The 25,846-nt window shown below is 38.3% G+C and overlaps 1 protein-coding gene across 3 annotated transcripts in view; it reads left to right on the top strand.

Annotated features, from left to right (window-relative positions):
* GRID1 (glutamate ionotropic receptor delta type subunit 1) overlaps window positions 1-25,846 on the top strand; it is a 516,037-nt gene that overhangs the window by 477,705 nt on the left and 12,486 nt on the right. Inside the window, exons 13-16 of one of the 3 annotated variants that reach the window (XM_017807171.1) lie at window positions 3,744-3,939; window positions 14,550-14,716; window positions 16,048-16,288; window positions 25,087-25,122. In XM_017807171.1, coding sequence (XP_017662660.1) covers window positions 3,744-3,939; window positions 14,550-14,716; window positions 16,048-16,288; window positions 25,087-25,122 — 640 coding nt within the window. Of the gene's footprint in view, window positions 1-3,743; window positions 3,940-14,549; window positions 14,717-16,047; window positions 16,289-16,548; window positions 16,636-25,086; window positions 25,123-25,846 lie in introns of all 3 variants that reach the window. The other 2 variants (XM_017807170.1, XM_017807169.1) reach the window with 2 other exon arrangements.

The following is a 25,846-nucleotide window of genomic DNA, read 5'->3' as shown; positions in this document are numbered from 1 at the left end:
TTCAGATTGACCACAGATACATTTACTTAAATCCATTGGTTTGCATGTACTTGTCAGTTACAGCAATCACACAGTGGATGTATTTACCTACAAATTGAAGTTGGGCTCCTGTAACTGTAAGTGAGGAACATTGGCTTTTTCTGCTTTACTAGCTTCATCTTTAATCACACTTACAGAGAGCCTTTAATGGGTTGTGAGATCCAATAATTGAGGTGGTAAGGTTAATGGGGCATCTTGTTATGCTACGGGTTTTTGTTGCAAATAATTTTATATGTTAAATTGCATGAAATCTTTGCAACAGGAAAGTGAGACGAGAATTTGAGTGGCTAAAGGAGAGGCATCCAGCTAACGTCTGGTTGCAGAAATAAAGCTTAAGAACAACGACAGCAACTGCCTTTAGAGAATGACAAAATTGTAAGAGACAGCCAGTATCTGAAATGTAGTGAATGATTTTGTCTGGCAATGACAGATCTGAGGGAGTTAAAATAATAGTTTTTAAAACATGAACTTGTGATTATCTTATTCATCCTGTAAAAAGTAGGAGATACTCCTCTTTATTCAGTATCTTTTTTTGCATGTGACCATACTGACCATGCCCAAATCTTTTGATCACTTCTCTAGCCATGGAGATGCTGAGCATCACCTCCACTTTCAGTACAGAAATACAGCAGCTCAGAGATAATTTTTATTCAGAGTGAAGAACTATGGTCTAGACCACTGTCTGTCAGGATAATTTCTGAGATAGGTTTTTGGCTAAGTGGTCCATTTGGTAAAGGCATAAGGTTATTTTCTCAGTCAGTCACCATCCTTCTGAATTTATGCCACAGGAGTCACTGGCAAGCTTAGTTACCTACTGTGCCCTTCACTGTATCCTTTGCTGTCCACCTGTGTCTCTCAGAGGATATTTCCAGTGATGGGAGAATTTCCCAAATCATTATAATACATCAAACAGTTCACTGAGAGAAAGGTATCTGTAATCCTTAGGACACACAGTACTCCACGTTTTTCCTTCCAAGGAAATGCTAAAGTGGTAGTCACCTTATTCCCCACACCCAGGCCAAGGATGTGCTTCCCTCCCTGTCACCTGAGCTGATAGTCTATTTATTGCAAAGCACTTGATTTAAACCCCAAAATTTGCTCACTCTGCCCTGTGATGCTTAAAGAATTGAAGAAACTGAGCTGCAACATGTACTGTGCTTTTGTACAGTACTGATTATCAATAAAATGTAATTTAGCTAAAACAAAAATACCGATTGTCAATAAAGTACAATTTAGCTAAAACAAAAGGCACATTTCTGAGTAAAAGCCTCAGAAGTATTAGAGGCAGTAGAAGTGATACAGAAAATACTGATGATATTAAAATTGCAGGTTTAATTTTTTTTTTTTTTTAAATATCCAAACTCTCATGTTCAAACTTTCAAAGAGAATGGCAGTATGAGCAGTAGGTATTTGTTGTTACCAGCTGACACTTGTGTTAAAGAATATTAGCTAAAATATTTCTGCTACTGCGCTTCTACCAAACATGCTCTCCTACACATGCCAAAATCTGTACACCAAATCTGGTATGAAAAGGTTGCCACAGAAACCCTTCTGTTTGTATCCGGTAGCTTTCTTTGTCCTTTATACATAAAATAGACAGAAGTGTGTCTTTTAACAGCCAGATCATCCATTCCCAGGACAGAAGTAATTCCATGGGATATGATGAAACTTACTAAAGACAGAACTAAATACAGCATGTAATCACGTAGATCACGACTGGAGGAAAACCAGTCCTATTCAGTGGAATGGACCTGTAGATTTAGGAGGCCAGAATAGACCTTTCAGAATTGTTTTTAAAAAAAAAAAAAGAAATAAAACCTGCACAAATTCTCTCATATTTCATTAGAATTTTGAATTTACAGCAACCTCAAGAATGTTTGTTTTGTACTTCAGCAGAGTTCCATATAGAGAGCTAGGGAAATAACAGGAGGTTTGGAGGTTGGTGGAACTCCTAGAGGTAGCCCAAATCCACAAGTGTGCCATGTATATAGAGAATGTTCACACAGTCTTACTTAAAGCTGCTTAACAGCTTAAAATGATAAAAGTCCTTAACAGAATATAAGAACTTAAACCAGTTAAACTGTTTGAAGCAGCTTTTGAGTTTGAAGAGTTTGGGAGGGGGGTGATGGTGGGAAGCATCCCTGCTGAGCTGCAGGCCTGGGGACAGAGCTGGCAGGGTCCCACCAAAGGGGCCCTTTTGCAGGTAAGCTTTGGAGAACTGGAGGAGATGTGATGGAGAAAAGAGTTTTCTACATATTTTTATATAGAATTGAATATATGCCCAGATTGCTTTGCTTTAAGTAGTGTTGCAGGGAATCTTACCGGGATGAGAGGTGTCAGCGGTGGCATCTCCCCAGAGAAACAGGGAAGACGGTGGCAGAAAAATATTGTATTTGACAAGTCTTCAGCTGTGGAAAACAACTTTGGCTCATGGGCCAATGGAAGGCTCCTCAGGAGCATTGTGAAGAAATCTTCTACACGAGGTGCAAGGCAAAATGTTCTGGTTCTGTGGCTCCAGGAGTTGTAGGCAGGGAGTGAGGTGGCATGACAGATGGCCTTTCAGATGTTTTGAGGAGGAATTTTTGATTCTAAAAGATTGTTTTGGGGAAAAAGAAATGGCACGGGTGGAAGGGGAGGCAGGGAGAGTTGCTTGAGTTTGACTGATCTCAAACAGCGTTAGTTGGTCATATCAGATATGTTGTTAATATGTGAAGTCACATGTTTATAAAACAAAAAAGAAACCATTATTTTTGAGATCTAGTTTTGTCCCTGCTGCCATGTGTCGTGGTCAGTGGTTGTATGTGTGTTTGTGTGTGTGTGTATGTGAGCTCAGATGGAAAAAAATGGTAGCACTGCACAGGAGTGATACTTCAGGGCAAAGGAAGAAGGCACGGGAATGGGAATTAATGTCTGAAGGGGAAAAGAGCTATGATGCTGTTTCTGAAGGCAGTGATGCCACCTTAAATGTTTTCAAATTTGGTCTGGTTTTCATTGATGCAGGCAGTGATTTACACCTTTCAGTGCAGAAAAGGCTGTAAAACAGGAGTGAATTACATTCTGTACCATTTGAAAATAAATTGTGCATTCACAGCCACTCAGGGTGAGGCCTATTTACACTTCCAGAGTGGTATATGATGAGTAAATGAAAGTTAGGCCTGTGTGTGAATGAAAAATGCCTGTTTTACCAGAGGCTGTGAAAAGAGAGAGCAAGAGAGACTTAGTGGAAATTGGAAGCGAGATTTTATTTGTTTGTTTAAAACAGTCCTATTGATTTGGAGTCAGAGGGAGCATTGGTGTAACTGCAAACTAATTCCACTGAATTCTGCACGGTATTTCTGGTGATGCTGATGGGGCTGGAAGTTTATGTTTATAATATGAGTTTTTCTTGTGTTCAGGTAAGTGTTTATCACATTATATTCTTGTGTGATCTTGGTGGCATAATATTTAACATGAATGTTATCTGTCCAAAAACACAATCTTCACTGGGGAGAAACAGAGCTTGGGTATAGTTAAGATCATTTTATCTCAATACAATTAAATAACTCCTTGGTTTTCTTGTATGGTAAGGAATGAGATATGCAAATGTTACTTGGTGAGGGTAAGTGCTTTCTGGCTAATGACAGACACAGAAAGAAATCCTTTAATTAATGAAATCTTGCTGTTGTGCACGTAACGCTAATATCTCAATATTGCTTGAATTTCAGAACGTTTCAGGATCTGTCCAAACAAATGGATATTTCTTATGGTACAGTCAGGGATTCAGCAGTGTATGAATACTTTAAAGCAAAAGGGACAAACCCTTTGGAGCAGGATAACACATTTGCTGAACTGTGGAGGACTATCAGTAAGAATAATGGGGCAGATAATTGCGTATCGAACCCTTCTGAAGGCATCAGGAAGGTAAGACTGGATCACAGGGGTTTTCATCTAATTTTTGTATCAGTGTTGTTTCTATGGAGTTATTGTTAAGTTCCAAGAAAGAAATTGCAGTCATTTAAGAAAACCCTGAATTCATATCTAAAGTTCCTTTTAGTACCTTGATGGCAGATAAGAATCATATTTTGGTGTCATGGCTTTGAAGTAAGTACTTTAGCTCTGCCTAAGTCTCCAGTATGTAAGTCCTTCTTTGAATCTGGTCATAAGGTTTATCAGTTTCTTGGGAGTTTTGATAATGCCTTTTTTAGTGTCATTCTTTACATTATCCAGGTACTAACTCTTGTCCTTTTGCTCATTTGAGTTTTTGGGGATTTTTTTTCTGTTTTCATGAACTGAACATGTTGGAAACATGAGCAGAAATAGGGGGATTCACAGAACATATACTCATTTCTCTTAAACAGAATTTAATTCAAGGTTTTTCTTTGTTTATTCCAAACTTTGAAAAATGCATTCACCTGACACCGTGTTTTTACCTACATTTTGTTTCTCTCAGATAAGACTACACATTTCTTTTGTGAAACTGAGCATTGTTGTGAGATTCAAGGACTGATATATGACAGCCTGGGATCCTACATCTTTGTGCCAAGTCCTGTGATAAAGAGTATTGGTTCAGATCAGACCATTACAAATGTCCACATTCTCTCACAGCCTGCCTCTCCCCTCTGCTTCCCCTCCTGAACCTCAGGAAAAACAGATAGCACCTTACATCAAACCACACATGTCCAGGAGCAGAAGGGATGCAAACATGTTGTAAGCTTAATGTGCTGCTTCTTTAGTGAAAGGTGTCCTCTTTATCTGCCACTTGATTTTTTTTGTAAAACAAGCTAACAGCCATTATTAGCACAGTGAATGTTTGATCAGATGTACTCTTGTCAGTGAACCACTGGTTCTGAATTAATATATATTACTAGTTCTTTATGCTTTTGTAAGTGGGAAATGATAATATGGTTGAGTCTTCCATTTCTTTTCTTACTATGGATTTTTGAAACTTTTTCTGAACAGTGAGAGGGAGAGTATCCAAAATCTACTATTTTTTTACAATGCCTTAAGGAGGGTGAGCACAGTAACACAAGCCAACACATTTCCCAATTCATTATCCTTTAGCAAAAGATTCCCAACTGTTTGCATGACTTTTGGACAAAATCTTTGTACAAAGACTGTTGTGTCTTCTCAGCCTAGGAGTATTTATTCAAAAGTTTTGGTTCACCCTGCCTTTTCACTCACCTCCCAGATAAGCTTCCCTAAAGACCTCTGCCCTCAGCTCCAGCAGCCTTTCTCCCTTGGTACCAGGTAGAGCTCTGGCAATAGCAAGGTCTGCAGTGTGTTTATTCAATTATTTATTTGATCTGCTCAGCCCCTTATGAAAATGTGGCCTCTATTTTGAGAGATTTTGGTAGCATTTAAAGGAGAAATGGAGACATTAAGTACTTTTCTATGTACCCTAGCATTTAAGCCAATAATAAAACAGTTTACCTCAGAAAAATGTACAGTATTTTACTTTGCTTTTTTCTTTTATACCATTCTTATGGCAGTGGATGCTCTTTATCCATGAAATTGTAAATACTCTTATTCTGTAAGCCTACTGCATGTTGCCATTTATGATAGCTAGATTCGCCTAAGCCAGAAATGTAACTGTAGATTGGCAGGCTGTTGAGAATACCAATTATATTGTCTGTATGGAACTGGCAGCTTCATCTTATCTATGTGATAATAACTTTTCGTATGAAGTTTGATTTCAGTATTGCAGGGTGATTTTTATATGACTAGATCAACTCCTTGAATTAGTGTCAACAAGCAAATTTTACTTCAGTCCCCAAAGATGACCGAGGCCACTATTTGATTAGACACCTACATAAATGGGGATTAATATTTAATAACATTGTCAACTAAACTGTTGTGTTTATAGTTTAAGTGTCACTCTTCCTAGCTCATGAGCTCTTTCAATAAACAGACAAGTTTTCCATGTCAAGTATTATGACTAGAAATTCTGTTTTTTTCTAAAGGAGAATTGATGTCAGCCAAGGAAATGAGAGTTTCCATCCATAAATGCATATTGTTGCATGAAAGAGATGTAAACGTGCCTTAAAAATGTATTTTATAGGAAATGGGAAATCTAAATCTCTCTAGCATAAAAAGATCCATAAAACATTTTTCTGAATGAGGATTTGCCTGACGCAATGCAAAAATAAAAAAAAATAAAAAAAAATCACTACTCTCCTTTCTTCCCTTCCCTTCTCCTCCTTTCCATTTTCTTCAGACAGTGTCACAGTTCAGCTGTGGTTACAAACAGAGCAATGCCACTTCAATGCAAACAGGGAGTTGTTTATGCTACAGGCAGGTATTTCAGGTGTTTATCTCTATTCCATCTCCCTGCATTTCATGGAGATTTTCCTACTCCCCTTGACTGTCTGAAAGTCAAAAGGATGGCAATGGAAGAAAGTCCTGAGAGTTTTTGAGGTGTTTGGTTGCCAAGGCAGAGATCTCTCTTCAGAGCCAGCACAGTCCTTGTAGCCACAAGCGACAGGAGGATGTTTCAGAGACGGGGTAGGGGAGGCAAGTTGCTTTTGTTCTGCTCCAAGGTAGTTGAAAGAGGTCACTGAAGTTTGAAAATCTCCTCCTATTCACCAGTGCCTCTTCACAGCATCAGAGCAGGTTACCAGGCAAATCACCAGTCCATACAAAATACTGTTTTGCCACTTGAGCTTTCTGGTATTATAACAGAGGATGATGGACTAACACTGTCATAGGGAAAGTTTCTTTCTGGGTCAAACTCCAGCCAGGATCCCCAGGAATCATGCAGTGAGTTCTCCTGCCATCTCATCCCAGGTGGACATTTGTACTGGAATCACATGCATTTCTAAGCCATTTGCACATCTCAGCAAACTGTTTGCGTAATACCCAGTGGCAATTCATTTTCAGGGTAATTATTGATTGCACCAACATATACAATAACCTGTGGTTTTTGTCATTGTGGGCACCCAATTTTGCTTTGAAAGGATGAAGCAATATGATCCCCATATAATGCCATATCTGCTATATATACACCTGGGAGAATTAAAATGTTGTTGTTGCATTTTATAAAGCCCTGCTTTGGTTGAGGCTGTTCCCCTGTCCAATCAATTTGGTGCCAAAATTTCTCTGAATCCTTTCTTTCCTTCCTGTGTATCACTTTTGATTAAAAGTGAACAAAGCCAAGTAGAGCACAAAATGAGGATGCATCACTGACTTAGGCAATAACACAGTGAGAATTTATTCCTTCCCTTTTTTGCTCCCCTCAAAAAGTCTCTCTTGACTGCAGATGAAAAGCAAACATTAAATCAGACTGATCTTATTGAACAGTCACTTCTATTCATTCTTATTTTGAGAGTAAAAGTAATTTAAAATTTCAATTAATATGACTTTTTTAAAAACTATTTTTTCCAATAATTTATTGTCCATAATGAATTTTATATTGTGAATTGAGGTTGTTCATCCATATGCTTTCATGGACCCTCATAAATTTTTCCATTTTTCCATTTGAAGTAAAAGCAAATGCTTCCTTAAACCTGAATCTATTGCATCTGGTAGCGGTTCCTTAATTATTTTAATGTTGGAAACATTTCAACAGGATTAAATGGCATGTCTTTCTTTTTATTATAACTGTTTTGCTTCTCTTAAAGCATTTTTTTATAGATAATAAATGTTATCCAAGCGTGTTTTTTAACTACTCCACTAATGTCAATGTAAAAGTCACTTTTTGATATTTCTGTGGTACCAGCCATATAATGGGATCAGCCACAGTGACACTCTGTTCTGGCGGTAAATTAATGACAAATTTTGCACTATTCTGGCACTTGTGTCTTTAGTATCATAGCTTCTTCATAAGTCAATCTGGAATTAATATTTTTTTCATGTTATTATTATTTCTTACTATGTTTTCTTTGAAATAACATAATTAACCATCAGTAAGCCAGGACCTTTTGAACAATAGTCTTCTGTCTCCCTCCACATTGAAGAGTGACATTATGAGGTTGCTTACTGCTTTCCTGGAGTATTATTTCCTTTGTGGTCCTTCCTATGTCTAGGAAGAAATCTTCTTTGGCCTTTTAATTTTTTTAGGATTGTGAAGAAGAAACATTTTTCTAACATAAGTTTTTCCCAGGGGGGTCGTTTTTTCTTAAATCTGTTTTCTTAGGTCTCTTAAACTAAAAATAAATCTGGTGTCTTTGATGTAAGTCAAAGTAGTTGTTCTACCTGGGTAGGATAAATGAGTGCTGCTTTGGTTGACTTTCTGATAAAGAGGATGTTAAATGTTTAACCAAGTGATTTTGTTTTGTTCTGCAACATATCTATATGCTGGCAGTCACTATAAGGCCATAGCAAAAGAGCAAAATATGAAAGACAATTATAGATTTAAAGTACAAAATCTAGCTTATTATTCTGTATTTAATTTCAGTCATTTTTTATTCAAACTATCTTACTTATGCTCAGCTGGGGTTTGCCACAGGCCCTCTTACCAGCTTTCTCTCTATTCTACCTTTGCAATAATGTCTGATCACCAGAACATTTTTATGGGCCCTAAACCCACACAATTCAGGCTTTAGATGACTGAGCTTTGAATGCAAGAGCCTGAGGATGTGGATATTTGCTGTACTGTGATCAGGACTTGGTTACATGGGTAGGTACATCTGTGGAGCTTGTTGTGTTTCTTGCTCGTCCATCCCATAGGTCTTCCTACTTTCAGTGGAAGGAAAGTGCACATCAGTGCCAGGTCTTCCTACTTCATTNCGGGGTAGGGGAGGCAAGTTGCTTTTGTTCTGCTCCAAGGTAGTTGAAAGAGGTCACTGAAGTTTGAAAATCTCCTCCTATTCACCAGTGCCTCTTCACAGCATCAGAGCAGGTTACCAGGCAAATCACCAGTCCATACAAAATACTGTTTTGCCACTTGAGCTTTCTGGTATTATAACAGAGGATGATGGACTAACACTGTCATAGAGAAAGTTTCTTTCTGGGTCAAACTCCAGCCAGGATCCCCAGGAATCATGCAGTGAGTTCTCCTGCCATCTCATCCCAGGTGGACATTTGTACTGGAATCACATGCATTTCTAAGCCATTTGCACATCTCAGCAAACTGTTTGCGTAATACCCAGTGGCAATTCATTTTCAGGGTAATTATTGATTGCACCAGCATATACAATAACCTGTGGTTTTTGTCATTGTGGGCACCCATTTTTGCTTTGAAAGGATGAAGCAATATGATCCTCATGGAATGCCATATCTGCTATATATACACCTAGGAGAATTAAACTGTTGTTGTTGCATTTTATAAAGCCCTGCTTTGGTTGAGGCTGTTCCCCTGTCCAATCAATTTGGTGCCAAAATTTCTCTGAATCCTTTCTTTCCTTCCTGTGTATCACTTTTGATTAAAAGTGAACAAAGCCAAGTAGAGCACAAAATGAGGATGCATCACTGACTTAGGCAATAACACAGTGAGAATTTATTCCTTCCCTTTTTTGCTCCCCTCAAAAAGTCTCTCTTGACTGCAGATGAAAAGCAAACATTAAATCAGACTGATCTTATTGAACAGTCACTTCTATTCATTCTTATTTTGAGAGTAAAAGTAATTTAAAATTTCAATTAATATGACTTTTTTAAAAACTATTTTTTCCAATAATTTATTGTCCATAATGAATTTTATATTGTGAATTGAGGTTGTTCATCCATATGCTTTCATGGACCCTCATAAATTTTTCCATTTTTCCATTTGAAGTAAAAGCAAATGCTTCCTTAAACCTGAATCTATTGCATCTGGTAGCGGTTCCTTAATTATTTTAATGTTGGAAACATTTCAACAGGATTAAATGGCATGTCTTTCTTTTTATTATAACTGTTTTGCTTCTCTTAAAGCATTTTTTTATAGATAATAAATGTTATCCAAGCGTGTTTTTTAACTACTCCACTAATGTCAATGTAAAAGTCACTTTTTGATATTTCTGTGGTACCAGCCATATAATGGGATCAGCCACAGTGACACTCTGTTCTGGCGGTAAATTAATGACAAATTTTGCACTATTCTGGCACTTGTGTCTTTAGTATCATAGCTTCTTCATAAGTCAATCTGGAATTAATATTTTTTTCATGTTATTATTATTTCTTACTATGTTTTCTTTGAAATAACATAATTAACCATCAGTAAGCCAGGACCCTTTGAACAATAGTCTTCTGTCTCCCTCCACATTGAAGAGTGACATTATGAGGTTGCTTACTGCTTTCCTGGAGTATTATTTCCTTTGTGGTCCTTCCTATGTCTAGGAAGAAATCTTCTTTGGCCTTTTAATTTTTTTAGGATTGTGAAGAAGAAACATTTTTCTAACATAAGTTTTACCCAGGGGGGTCGTTTTTTCTTAAATCTGTTTTCTTAGGTCTCTTAAACTAAAAATAAATCTGGTGTCTTTGATGTAAGTCAAAGTAGTTGTTCTACCTGGGTAGGATAAATGAGTGCTGCTTTGGCTGGCTTTCTGATAAAGAGGATGTTAAATGTTTAACCAAGTGATTTTGTTTTGTGCTGACAGTCACTATAAGGCCATAGCAAAAGAGCAAAATATGAAAGACAATTATAGATTTAAAGTACAAAATCTAGCTTATTATTCTGTATTTAATTTCAGTCATTTTTTATTCAAACTATCTTACTTATGCTCAGTTGGGGTTTGCCACAGACCCTCTTACCAGCTTTCTCTCTATTCTACCTTTGCAATGATGTCTGATCACCAGAACATTTTTATGGGCCCTAAACCCACACAATTCAGGCTTTAGATGACTGAGCTTTGAATGCAAGAGCCTGAGGATGTGGATATTTGCTGTACTGTGATCAGGACTTGGTTACATGGGTATACACAACTAGGGAGCTTGTTGTGTTTCTTGCTCGTCCATCCCATAGGTCTTCCTACTTTCAGTGGAAGGAAAGTGCACATCAGTGCCAGGTCTTCCTACTTCATTCTTTCATGTAAAAAGAAATGAAAAGTTTAAAAAGCCTTTAAAAGTTTTGGGTTGATTTTTCTTTGAAAATAAGTGTCGATTTGACTTTATTTGGCTTTTATCACTTACCTGGTGAAAGTATATAAAAAGTAAACATTCTTCAAACACACACGTATGTGTGCAGTTGTGTGTCTTGCACATATTTTTTTGTAGTTTGACAGCTTTTCTTTAAATTGAACAAATGATACTGCTTAGCTGTCACTACAGATATTAACAGGGAAGGGAATGATGCTGAATTTAGAGAGCAACTAAACGTTTTGTTATAAGAAAACTTTCCACACAATGAACACGCTAATAGAATGAGGTCTCCACTCTTCAGAGAAGAAAATTGAGCAAGTGGAAGAAGTTTTAGAAGAAACAAATCTCTCCTTAAGAAAAAGGGATCTTCAGAGATTCCATTTTTGGCATCAGAGAGGGGGACCAGTCTTACACCCAGTATTTCTGGGAGATGAAAGAGTTTAAGACTCAGATTCCTGTTTATGCTAAAATGACCAGGCTGTGAGAGAAATAATGTTCTACAGATGTGATGACATTGGATAGAATGATTTATGTCATTAAAAAAATATACAAAATAGATGTGAAGAGACCTGGTAGACTTTGTTTTTGACCACTTACACTTGTAGCATGTAATTTGGGATAGCAACACTGCAGACAAAAGATAAGCAAACCTTTACAAAAGATCTGCTGTCCAGCATTGAAAGTCAGTGTAGAAAACTCTGCTATATAAAATAACACACAGAAAACAGAGGCTTGAAAAATAGAATCAATAATGTGATTTTCCTGTAGTCATTGTATTATAACGGAAATCGAATATTTGAGGAAGATTGTGTTCCTCAGATATTACTAAAAAATAGGTGAGGAATGTATTACATGTTGTCAGTGTTGTTCTTTTCTAAACTGTAAATTTGAAAAGCAGATTTACAGAGCAGTTCTGAAAGAACAGAAGATAGATACAATTCTTGAAACCAAATGAACATACAAAACAACAAGAACAACAAAAAACCCCCAAACAAAACCCAAAAAAAGCCCCTAGAGAAATGCAAGACACATGTCCAGTTTCTATATATCCATCAGGCGAGATTTTGTTCTCTGATAGCATGGATTTTGAATAAATTCTGTGTGCAGTAACAAGTGCTGCTGTCTTTGTTCCCACGAGTGCATATTTTTAATGCACTTGAACTTGCAGTTTCCTGTCGTAGGTATCAAAAGCCTATGTGCTATTTACCACAGAACACAACCTGTCTGAGATATGCAAAAGGAGGGCCTTTGATGGTCCTCCCCTGCCAGGATCTCTAGTGGGACTGATGGTCATTTCCAGGGGTCCCTCACCAGGTGGGAGGTTTATCAGCACCATCACAGCTGTCAGAGGGTAAAATGGGAATCCTTGAAGCCCATTACAGGAAGGGAAGAGAGGAAGATGTAGAGATTTACAGCTAAAAACCCAGTTAATTATAGCTACGTGATCATTCAGAAAATACCTTTGAAGAGTATCTTTTAGGCTTCCAAGAACACAGGTTGCTGGTGGAATATAGGCCAAATGCCTTGAGAAACCACTTTCTTGGCTTTCTGAATTTCGTACACATCCCTGCTTTGGTAGATGCTGAAGCCTTTTCTGGGGTTTGCTTATAGTAAAGAGTGATTTGTTTGTTCTTTTCTCTTTTGTGCCACCATTACCAGATTAGGTAAACAGCCAGCTGGAGTATTACAATGGAGATATGGAAGTCTTGCTCTGATCTGGTTTCATACAATGATATTAAAGTGCAAGATATTTTTATGAACATGCTAGTTTAATAAGTCGTGTGAGCTAAATCAATGACTGATTCTAACAGTAGAGTGTGGCTTCTGTTTGAATAACTCCTGTAATAGGAGTTGCTTCATACTATAGTTCAGATTTTAATGACATTTTTTACTAGGATATCAATTGCTGTTTGGGGCTACATGAATCATTGACTGTTACTCTGAACTGGCCAAGGAGATGGCAAAGGAGAAAGTGGACACAAACTCACACTAGTGGAATGCCCTTAAAAAATAAAATAGTATTTTCAAAGGAGTCACTATATAGGCTCATTTAAAACTTACCAAAGAGGAACATTTCTACTCTGTTTTAACTCGGAAGCAAATGAATTTGTGGATCTTTGATTGCCTTGATGCAGATAAAAGGGAAGATGGGAAAAGAGTGGATTGTGGCAAGTAGCTTACAGAAAATCCAGGAACCATAATTTTAATCTTTGTTTCCCTGATTTCTACCCACTGGGGGATAACCCACCCATTTGATTTATTCTCATGTGTAAGCAACTGTAAGGGACTTCAGAAACCTATGGTTTATACCAAAGCACGGTGAATTAAAATCATCTTATTTGCTCAACTGAGGAATCCAATATTATATAACATCTAACAGAGTCTTACAAACTTACAGTTGAATTTAAAATTGAACTTACACAGAAATTGAAAGTATGTAGAGGGATGAACTAATACTGTGTCAGAGCTTCAGTCATTTGCTAGGGGAGCTTGGTGAATTGGTTCACAGAAAGAAATATATACAGGAGTTCAGCTCACTGTTTTGCTTTGATCTGACCTAAAGAAGGATCTGAAAAAAAAAAAAAAAAGAGAATTCTACATTCATGACTAGTCATGTATTTACTTTAGATGTTCCAGCCCATCTGTTCTATCGTTCACTAGGGACTTAAAAACTTGCTGCTTAAATATATTAAGAAACCAATGATTACTTTAACCAAGAAAATTATTATTATTTTTACTTTATTGAACCCCTATCCAGAGATGTTTCTTTCTTCTTGTGTTAAGTAAAGTGATTTACATTCACTGTATGCCCCGTGTGCTGGCATTGGTTTCTATCCCAATTAAGTCTGATGCTTAAGGACCACTGCATGGGTGTGTGTTAAAATAAAACAATATTTATCCCAAAACTGAGATAATAGGAGATACTTGTGAATCTTCTTACCTGTGAAGAAAAGAGGGAAGTCTTTAAATTCAGAGCATGCCTTTGTTTACAGGACTAACATAGCTCTTAGAAAGGCTTTGTTTATTTGGAAGGGAAATTGGTTTTATTTACATGTTTATATCAGCAAAACTACAAAGTTACAATTTTGGTGACTGTGATGACGAGGAAACATCACTTAGTGATGAAACATCACAGACACTCATACTGTGCCTGTCTTGTTACACGAATGTATGGAACCAGCACATTCAATCCTCCTACAAAACATACATAAAATCTCATCATCTAAAGCAATAGATTTCATTTATAATTAATAACTTGTTACACAAACTTTACTTATACTTAAAGTTGGCTATGTTATCCTATGCATTCCTATTAAAAAAGGAAGATATTTTAGCAAAGTTTGAAGTAGATGAGGTACTGCTGGGAGCGAAGAGTGTTAGAAATACATTAAGATGTTGGAGGTCTACAGACAACCTGTGACCTAAGGAAATACCACCAAGGAATAATTACAAGGTCTGGATTTGTTTGTTGGCTTGGGGTTTTGTCCTACCTAGAAATTCAGTTTAGTTTAGATTGTGTTGTGTTCATGCTGTATTTACAGGCCAAGAAAGGAAATTACGCTTTCCTGTGGGATGTGACAGTGGTGGAATATGCTGCGCTGACAGATGATGAATGCTCTGTGACAGTCATTGGAAACAGCATCAGCAGCAAAGGATATGGGATAGCACTTCAGCATGGAAGTCCCTACAGAGATCTTTTCTCCCAGAGGTAAACTGAAACAAAGCTCGTTTTACAGGATTCCTCTCTACAGCCAGCAACCATTTGTGGTTCACATTAATTTTGGAATTTAATTGATAAAGGACAACGAATACATGACAGCAGAGAGGTTGAGTTCAGGCTCAACAAAGCTGCTACTTCTGCTCCACGTGCATCTGGTTTTGGAGGAGGGAACAGAGGTGATGTGTTGATCTGTGGCCTCACACCTTCAAGCAGTGCTGCCTCTGGCACAAAGGACTGATGTCCTCAGAGCTTTGTGTGAGGTAGAGGAGAGATTGAAGAGAGATCCTTGATTCATGCTGCATTTTGCAGGCTCTGAAGCAATGTGTTGCTCCCTGCAGTAAGCAAGCAGTAATGCCCTGGTTTATCCTTTAGGGTGGAGAGGCAGGTTGAAGACTCACAATGGCACAGGGAAACAAGATTTACCAAGTATTGCATGGGACTGCCAAGACCACGAGGCTATAAAACCATGCCATTTAGTGATCTCTGAGCTATCAACTAGGAATGTGTTTTTCATGTGAATGTGTACACTGAAATGAAGACATGCAGTGGTGCAGGCAGAAGGTGAGCTGGTGCTCCGCTCCAGGCAAGGAACTGAAGCAAGATTTCCTCATTTTGCTCCTTCTTTATAAAAAGGAGCAAAACTCCAGCTGCCTAACTAGAGACAAAGCTGCCTCAAGAGAACAGATTGTTAGTAAACAGCTAAAACAGTTATCAAACCAAATCCAAAATGAATCATTCATGCAGAGAAGGGACACTTCACAAGAGACAAAACAATGATTAATTAGCAACTGTTAACACAGTAATTCAGGCATTATGTAACAGCACTGAAGTAAAATCCTTTTGAATAAAGTACTTTTGCTGAAGTAAATGAGTTGGTCGCTGCTTAAACAGATTTGTATTAAGTGGTGCACAAACAGTAGCATGTTTAGCCTCCTATGATTTTGAAATTATTGTGGAAGAGCAGCAGTGGAGTGGGTTGAGCATTTCACTAGTGGGACCAGCTGTTGCAGCTGAATGTAGCCAGACCAGGCATGACTAACTGGTGATTTCCCATGGAAATGCTGTTTGCATTGCAGTGGAATTTTTGACAGTCTCTTTTTTTTCTGAAGTTACCCAGTGGAGTTTACCTGCTGCTGTGAGTAGAAAGAAGTCTTGGTGTAGTGGAGTCTCAGATGAAAAATAAAGCACTGTGGTGGTGGTGGGGTGGAGTTTTGAGCTGTGGGATGATAGGTTTAAGAGTTGTACAGCATAAGGAAAAGACAAAAAACCTGCAAAAAAGTATCATTGAAAATAATGCTTGTCTCTTGCAATTTCTGCAGGATCCTAGAGTTGCAAGAAAGTGGAGATTTGGATGTTCTTAAACAGAAATGGTGGCCACGGATGGGACGTTGTGACCTGAATAGCCATACCAATGCACAGACAGATGGGAAGGCACTCAAGCTTCACAGTTTTGCAGGCGTTTTCTGCATTTTAGCAATAGGCCTTCTTCTTGCTTGCTTGGTGGCAGCATTGGAGTTGTGGTGGAACAGCAACCGTTGTCATCAAGAAACACCGAAAGAGGTCCATAACTTTTATTCTTATCACAATTAAAAGTAGAAAACACAAAAGAAAGAGAGAGCGAGCGAAAGTTGTGGGATTTTAGGTGCTCTCATGCAATAAATTTGATTTATATTGATTCGCCATACTAAGCTTTGCATATAACTTTTTGGGTGGTTGTTTCTAAGCAAATAAAAGAACAAACAAATGTGTCTTTTGTGCACGTGGAAGGTGCCAAACTGACGGCCCTGGAGACTAAATTCCTCTATTTATTTGTAGAGCAGATACAGCATGGGCAGCAGCAGTGCAAACTTCCCCTCATTGCCCCACCAATGTGCCTCAACCCTGACCTGGAGAGACCACCTTTAGGGGTAAGAGAGTAGTTCAGAAACACGCCCTTGGCCACTCTGCTGTGAGTGACAGGGAGGCCAGTCACAGGCACCCAGTTGTGCCATCTGTGGTAATGTTTTCCCTGATCTGAGCCCCCACCCACTGGCTGTGAGAACGATGTCCATCCTGTGCAGGCTGTGCAGCTGCCAGCCATCTGGTAGCTTCTTTCCTTCACGGCTGACCTAGGCTGAGTTTGGAGAGGTACATGAGCAATTAAAAATAAACCAGCTAGTTAAAAATTGAATAAGCCATATTGTCATGACACTGTTTAAACGCTTCTCTCCTTTTGAATTCAGTTTTATTTCTAAAACTAGGAGCCTCTGAGAAAACTGACCTTCATATAACATGTTTTACCTAGTAAAATACCTCTGAGAATTTTCTTGGGTTTGAAGTTTTCATGTGCAGTAGTAATAGTTAGCAATGCTATGATAGAATAATCAGTCCATGCTCAGCTCTGTCTTGCATGAAGCCTGTTATTTGTTTACTTATACTAAATGTTTAACAAACTAACCTCTTGTTCTTTTGGAGACATTGAGGCATTTGTAGGTGCTTTCATCTTGGAACAGATGTTTGTTACAAGCAAATAATAGCAGTGAGCTGCACTACAGCTGGAAAATAGTATGTAACCGATCAGTTCTAACCTATGTTTCTCAAGCTGCAGTAGTACTAGACTAACTGACATACCTATCACCTGTAAGCAATTTTGGCAAATTGGCAACCTGATCTAGTGGATGGCATCCCTTCCCATGGCAGAGGGGTTAGAACTAGAGGATCTTCAAGGTCCCTTCCAACCCAAACTGTTCTATGATCCCATGATTTTGCCCTGCTGCTGTGTAAAGTCGCTCCTGCTGTAACCCCAAAGGTCCGCCCACCTCAGCATTGTGAAGGCCTAAAGCCCAGAGGTTGGGGGTTCACTGCCCACTGTGAAAGCCTGTCAGGGCAAGGGACAGGGGTGTTGTCTGAAGTGTCCTACTGCTGCGTGTGCACAAGCACAAATCTGGCCAGACTATGCAGTGAGTTCCCCTCTCTATGCTCAGGGACTCACCTTGGTGTATCTTTGTAGACTGAGATGAAAATATGACTCAATGGCAGTTTCATATAAGGTGAAATAATTCGCTTTTTCATTGCAAGGAGTTTTAAATACTCGTTTGCCATTGCTGAAAAAGGATCTGTCTTGCCAAGTTTAAATATTGTCTTTTTTGCCTTTCCCCTTTATTTCTCTTTTTATAACCATTAAAAGGAGTACTACATACCCCTGCCTATTCCATCCCATCCCATCTCTTCTCCCTTTTTCATCCTTCTCCCCCTTCCCTCCAGTGCATTCTTGATCAGGGTTGCTCTGTACATCTGTACTGCTCTTTTGCAGTTTCTGTGACAAACAATAGAATGCTTCTAAGCTTCTGTGTTTTAAAGTCTACTGAAGTTACCCACATGGTACAGCTGTGCTTGGGAAAATCACTGTGTGTGGGGCTGGCTCTGCCTTTGGAGCACAAGCAGGCTGGGTTAAGGAGGCAAATTAAACTCAGATACAGCACGTGGACAGATTCTGGAAAGATCAGTGATGTGGGTGCTGCTGAGAGAGAGGGAACAGAGTCAGTGGGAGCCCTGGCACAAGTAGGTATTAAGGTTGAATGAGGAAGTGCATGTTCCCAATGAGGGCACAGGGCTGAGCCAAGCTGGTTGGGAGGAAAACATATGGTGGGTGTGCCAGGCAGGCAGGGTGGGGTGGAATGAGAGGTCCCTGACAGGGACAGCTGGGTGCAACAAAAGGCAAGCAGCTAGAGGCACCTTTGGATCCAGCCAGAGGGAAGGGTGACTGCTACCCAGTACCATGGACAGACAGGATGCTTAGGGACTCTCTGCCCAGATGTGAGACAGCCACACAGTTGCAATCTAAGCTCTGATCCCACTGCAGACCAGGGGCTGGGGGTCCTGGTCACAGTGACCACAAGATCCACTCAACTAAATTAGCAAATGAATGTGGCAGATATTTCCTGATAGGTTAAGAGTCAGAGATATTTTATTTATGTGCTACCAGTGAGGAGGGGTCGAAGTGGGATTGCTGATAGCTACTGCAACTAAGATGGGAAACCAAGTTTCAGAAGGGATGGTGTACATGGGTTGAAGGGTTTTGACATGTTAAGAAGGCCTAAGTTTCATAACTTTGGGAAGGATAGGATCCAGGACTGAGGGGAGCATGCAGTCCTGGGTACTCACCTGCTTGAGCCAGGACAAGTGATGTAGGGCACAAGGAGAACTCGATGTCCAGGAGGAGCATGTTCAGGATATCTCATTTTTGCCACTGTTTCTGGCATTTCTACAGCAAGAGCCATAATGACAGAGCTGCAGCACATGTAGCACATACAGAATATTAAGATCCACCTCTTAGCTGTATCCAATACTCCAGCCAAGTCATTAGTTCAGCAACAGCTGCAAACTCAAGTCATGCTGCCGATTTTCTTCTGCTTTTGGGAAGGCTTTGGCAAAACATGAGTGTTGTGATATCACCTAGAAATTGTGGGAACTGGGTTTTCTCCCAGCTACTTTCTTCTGTGAAGTGCAGAGCTTGTGGAGGGTCACAGAAGAGGCTGATTTTCTTGCAGTCTAACATTAGACTTTGGTGTCACCTATGAGGCGAAGGAGAAGGTGTCAACATTTGGCTACTGTGACCCTTAGCCTGTTAGGAGCTTTATAAATCTATTGTACAGAACTGGAGTGGATCAGAACTGAATGAGGAGTTGTCGTGACCCACAGAGCTCTGGTGTAACATTCTCTGTTTGGCATGAGCCACTCAGTAGGCTGCATCATGTCAACAGCTGCCAATTCAAAAAAAAAGAGATGTTGGGAAGAAGGAGGCACAACTGCTATGGCAGACTCACGACAGGGTTGGATGGTATGCATCTTGCTGGAGAGAGAGAGAAAGCATTTTTTTAGAGACTCTTTGTATGTCGAGGGTCTGTGAAGTCTGGGGTTAGAAGAATGTGCACAGCCTTCATTAGCACTGGAGAAATGTTTTCAGCTGACATTAAGGTGTTGGTTTTTTTGCCAGTTCGTTTGTCTTTTCTTTTTCCACTTTGTATTCCTTAGGCTTTTGTGGAGGTTAGGTTGAGCCAGTGCACTGGTGTTCAGGGACTTAGATGTCTGCATGGTACAAATCACAGCTCTTAATTACAATGAGTGTGAAGAATGTAGTGTTAACCGTGTACCTGGGGGGAGCAGGAAACCTGTGTTTTGAAACCTGACAACGCAACTTGGACTTTGACATTAACATGACCTACTTTTGTAGAGCTGTTATAGGAAGAGTTAGGTAAGGTGAAGACTGCCTCCAGTTGTGATATTTTTACATTATTTGCATATGAAGAAACTCTGCCCCACAAAATTAAAAAAAAAGGTAGTATTTTTTCTGCCCATTAAGTCAATTCATTAAGATAAACCTCCAGGAAAGATGAGTTTCCTTTATTTTCCCAAAGACACAGTTGCTATTGATTGACAATTGTGTCATCTGAAGAATAGTGACATTTCTTGCTAGAAGAGTGAAGGCTGGGTTGATCTTCTTTTTCAAGATGTTGATACAAGATATTTTTATTCTATTTGAAACAGATTTATAAAAATGATTCTAAGTATTTCTGCTTTACAAATCTTAATATTATCCTTATTAATTCTTCATTTAATCCTTATCAGATCAGATTAACAAAAGAAAGATTAGTTCCAACATCAGGAAAAAATGTGTATCTGCAACACCATGCCACATTCTTCTATTAGGGATCAAGTTTGCAATCTCAAAGTTGGAAAGATATCTGGTAGGATTAAAGTGCCCTTTTTAATTTCTAATTCAGAGAAACTTACACTTGGTCATCTTTTTCAAAACAGATTTTCTGGAATTTATAATCACCCTCTCCTAATTGTCAATACACAGCCACCCTATACCCACAGCGAAATTTAGCCAGCTCATACATTTGTCTCTGCGTGTTAAAACCTTGAATTTACACAGCTGCTACCCAGCCTGCAACAATTATACCTAATCTTTTAACTTTGATAAGCTTCAGAAAATTGAGGAGTTGTAAAAAAGTAATATTTATTCCAAAGTCTCTGTTCAGTCACTCTGTGTCCCTTTTAAATAACTGAGAAATCAGATAAAGTTATTAAACCCTGGTACCATATAAATGCTGAGCTTTTAATAATTATCTCTGGAGTTCTATATCTTTTTATATGAGTCCTATGCATTTATTTCACAAAATCAGAAAGCCATAATGTAATTTGGATCATTTAACTGCCAAGGGCTTTGCCACATCATCAGATTGTTGGTATCTTTTATTCCATTTGACAGAATGAAAGACAGTTTTCACATCTCCATTGTCATTATGATCAAGTGTAGCTGCTTACTGCAATGGACTCCCCAGCATCCACTGTGCTTTATCAGCTATGTCTTAGTGTGATGTGCTATTGCTCTTGAAGATTATTACTTTTGAGATCTCTTCAGAACTATTAAGGAAGCATTCCTAGTTCATCCACATATTACAAAACAATGGAAACTTTAAAGCAAACATAAAATATCTTACTCTTCATGGAAAGAAAGTTGAATTCCCATATTTTCCACTGTGCATGAGGTGTATTCATTAAAAAGAAATGGTAACACCCATATTAAACAAAATTAATGATTTTTTTTTTCTGGGAACTGAAACCCATTGCATCTCTCATAAAGGTGATATTGATTCACTTATAGTTACCATAGCTCTTGAAAGATGATGTTAGAATGACCTCAAGAAATTCTTGGTTTGATTCTTTCTTTGCTCAGTGATAAATCGGAAATCTATTTTTTCCTAAACCTGCTGTGCTATTCCTAGCAATATGAGTGTTTCAGAAACTGTACGTAGTGCATTTGTGATTCTGTAGCGCAAGAAGATTTTGGATTCTTGTTGGTTAAGAAACAACACAGTTTTCCATCTCCTGAGCTGCTCCTAGTCATTGTCTCCTAACTTGTGTCAAATTTATAATTTATTAACAATCACAGTCTTCACAGCTTAGTTTGCTATTTGTTAACTTTCTCATGCTTCTGCAAAACTATTTTGTTCAGTAGACTCTTTTCACTTTTCTGTTCTTACTTTTTATTTTTAAATTATTAAAACAGGGCAGCAATTCAGGTACTGTCCAGAGTGGGAACTGACTCATGTACTAGAAACAGCGTCTTATAATTCCTGTTTCCTGCTACTCCAGGTTAATAATATTTTAAATGTATTGAATCTCAGAAAGTCTAGACTCTGCAGGCTCTATAAGATTGTGGGGAGGTAGCAAAATTACTCTAAAAATTATCACAAATACCTTGGCTGTATGCAGGATGAAAGAAAGAAAAGCTGTATCTCTGGCCAGGGCAGCCTTGTGTGATCTGCCTTAAGTTCCCTTGTTTCCATGTGCAGTGATGTGCAGACTCCAGCCTACCTCAAAAATCCATACTTCTAGCTTTAGCAGTCATGAAAGTTACCCACTAAGACTCTCCTCTGGTATTAGAAGAGCCTGAAACTCAGTGTACCTTAGAAATGGAAGTATGAGCTGGCAGACACGAGTCCAATGGATCAAAATTTGTCACTGCTAAGAGTTGTGTTTTGCACCATATTCATCTCACTTGAGTTCTCCCACCAGATACTATTCCATGGCAATCGAGGCTTCTGTACCTTCAGCTTGGTGTCAGCAGTGTTGGGTTTGATTTTTAAAGAGTCTCTTGTTTTCACCATTATTTTCACTTTCCTTTTCTTTTTCTTTGTCACTTCATTTACCTTCTCTCCTTTGTGGTGTTATCTTTTTATCTGACAATTTTATTCCCCTCCCCTCCAGGATGGTTCCTTTTCAAAGTGAAAGGAAACATGAGATCATCAAACAGATATTTTATTTTCCCTTCATTGCATGTTCTCTATATTTTATCTTGGTTTTATTTTAAGTTATTTTTTTCTGTATTTTAATGACATGTCTGAAATCTTTGTACATTTTTTTGCTCAGTTGCATATAAATTATCATTTGTTTGTACCACTGTATTGTATTCTACTTTTCTAAGAATAAATAAAGTTTTTTGGGGAAAATAAATCACGCAAACACTGGCAAAATAATGCATTTTAATGCCATCCAGAAATTCAGTTTCAAACTAGCTTTGAATATAATAAGCTGAGAAACTTCATTTAACTAGCATTTTTAAATCAGCAAAGCAGTGTTAGGAATCAGTCACCCCAGAATGCAAAGTTTAATGTTTGATGATAAAGTATAATTCGAAAGAATCAGTTAAAGAAAAAAAAAGAAGAGGAGTATATAGTATATGAATTGCCTTGTACATAAACTGATAATAGCTGGAAGGGCATCTTAACTAACTCTGTGTTGGCTTTTTACATGAGCGAAGCAACAAGATTTTCTTTTTGGAAGTGTCTTGCAGTGAAGCAGATATTCTGTAATATCTGGTCACAGGCCGTGTGCACATCCAGAATCCAATGAAATCAGTCAACTCTTGCTATTGATCACTATAGATCTCAGTCAAGGCTGTAATGGATTTAGAAGTGACATGTCATCCCTGTGATTTATGACACTGCTACCCAAAGCAGTGTTGAAGCAATTCAGTTTGGTACCAGCATATTTCCCTAACTGCAAGGAAGGGATTTTTGTGTTTGGTTTAATTTTTCTCTCATTCATGTGAGAAAACCCTGCTAACGGGATTCTTAAGGATATAATCTGGATTTACTTGGCATGAATCTTAGGGGGAAAAAAAAATTATTCAACAGAAATAAGCTTAAAAAATGAATGTACCATGCAGGGAAATCAAATTTAGAGTTTCAGTTTGGTAATGAGTGTAAGTACTTGTTTAGTTTGCATTACATCATCTATCCCAGAGAACTTCTGAGGCTATTCATGGGCTGCATGAGCTTATGTGTTTTACTGAATTGGAGGCTTAATGTGTCAGATTCTTTTAGATTCTTCACACATTGTTTACAGAGCTAATTTTTTGTATGTTTTATCTCAGCCTACAGTGCTATTTTAAAATTGACTTTTTGAAGGGGGTGTAAAATAACAAAATTGGTAAAAGTTTAAAATAAAAAAAAAACCATAAAATGTGACCTTTTTCTCAAATTTCTTTTACATTTTTGTGGTTTGAAAAATGCCTTAGGTGTTGATCTGACTAAGCATTTAAACATGTACATAAAAATAAATAAGATGTGTATCCAGATCTCACCCAGATCACCAAAACACTTTCATTCCTTTTAGTGGTATAGGATTAAACTGCAAATGCTTTGAAACCAACATGTATAAAGCAGAAATTGGAAGTTACATGTGCATTGAAGTTATTTGCTGAAGGTTAACCTTACCATGCAATAATATTAACATGCAATTTATAAATTTATCCATTGAATTTAAATAATTTTCTAGTACCTGAAATAACCTGTGGTCAATAATAGCAAAATATTAATTATCACATATATCAATACTGTGCAAAATTGGTTTGGTTATGATTTTCTATAAGTTCAGGACCATATTTATAAGCCTATGTATAGAAAAGAGCTACTCAAACTCACTCAACATAACAAGTACTATTTCTTCAGAATTATTCAGTGCAAGAGTTCTCTTCTGGGAAACTGGCGACCAGATTTTTATTATGCTGCTCTGTTTTAATGATTTGGCTGGTCACGTATTTACTTATGTCAAAATAGGAGCTTGGGCAGTTGCCAAAACATAGCCCCGAATGAGGGGTGCAGAAACCTTTTCAAAATTCAATTTTTAATTAAAAATATGTGGCTAATAATCAGGAGTAAGGTTTTCACATAGCTGGCAAGCTATGTAAGCTATGCCTTACACATATTGTAAGGCAACAATAACTGGGCATCTAACAGGTTGTAGAAGCAAGTCTTTGTCTCCTGTGTCAACTCTTCTCTTCTACTCCTGACATAATAGGAAAAAATGGGAACTTTTGAGATTTGGATTTGACTAGACCGGAATGGTAAAGAAGGAGGATGTAGAGCAGTCTGTTGTGCCTGATGCTCCAGTAGAGTAAATCAGAGTGTTGAGGGATAGAATTGCTTTGCTTTGGGCTCACTAGAGTGAAAAATTACATCCCTTATGGACTAGATAACAATTTAGGATTAAAAAGCTGTGCAAAGCAATGTAAAGAATCCATTAATTTTTAGTGAATTTTGGAATGGAACCTTCATGAATTTAATTCTTACTTCATAAAAGAGTAATCTGTCACCTCACAGGGTAATTTTAGATGTAGTCAAATTCTGAAAACACCACCCTCTTGAGGGCCATCCTCTTTTGTTGCCATGCTATTTCAGACCAGAACTATAAGAAATAAGAAGTATATGTTTGCTGAAAAGAGTGAAATATTAATTACATTATTAGTCTCACTATCTTGATTCTTTTTTTTTTTCTCCCCACATCTTCCTTTCCCTTTCCATCTGGAGATGGCCAATGATGTGAGGCTGGGCCTCAGAAGCATGGTGAGAATTTATAATAAACATACAGATAATCAGTTTCTTGTTGAAAATGCCTGCACAGAAGAATACCTGTTAGTTTTTTCCTCATCTTTATCTCTCCCTGGAACTCCCCTTGAACCTCACCTTTGTGTTGTTGGAAATGCCTGTAACTACAATATATGTGGTGTGTACACAGTAAAGGTTTCTCCAGTTGCAAGTTCTCCTTTCTCCTAAGAGTTCCTTTGCAGAGACCTGGGCATGCTCATCCACCAGCACTCATTCTGTACTGCATTTTGCTGCTTGTGTTGAAAATATGTTTCTTTGCATTCTTTTTAACCTCTTGAAAACCGTGGAAACACCTGTATAATGTGAACCAGTCATTCATTTTCTTTGTAGCTGGGTTACCGGCTTGTGAACCGAGGTTGGTAAGGATTTTAAATCTTGAATATCTCAGCCTGAGGCTGTGTCCCCTTTTGTATTGAGTAACAAGTGAAAATGCTATTACAGCCTCTTACCTTGCAGGTTTGAATGTGCTGTGAGCTGTGAGGACTAGGCTGTTTCTCTGTGATTGCACTTGGTTAATGGATTGTGGTGACTGTGGGCACAGATCACTGCAGGAGGCTGTGGGGCTGCTGCTGCTGTCACCTCATGTGCAATGTTCTCCCATCGGTACTGTGCCCTGCACGTTGATTCACACAGTACCATAGCATGGGGATGCAGTTGAAGAGGACAAATAAAACAAAGAGAG

The sequence above is a fragment of the Lepidothrix coronata genome, unplaced genomic scaffold (assembly GCF_001604755.1).
Source record: "Lepidothrix coronata isolate B3197 unplaced genomic scaffold, Lepidothrix_coronata-1.0 Scaffold17, whole genome shotgun sequence".
NCBI lineage: Eukaryota > Metazoa > Chordata > Aves > Passeriformes > Pipridae > Lepidothrix > Lepidothrix coronata.
This window is presented reverse-complemented; position numbering and strand designations above follow the sequence as displayed.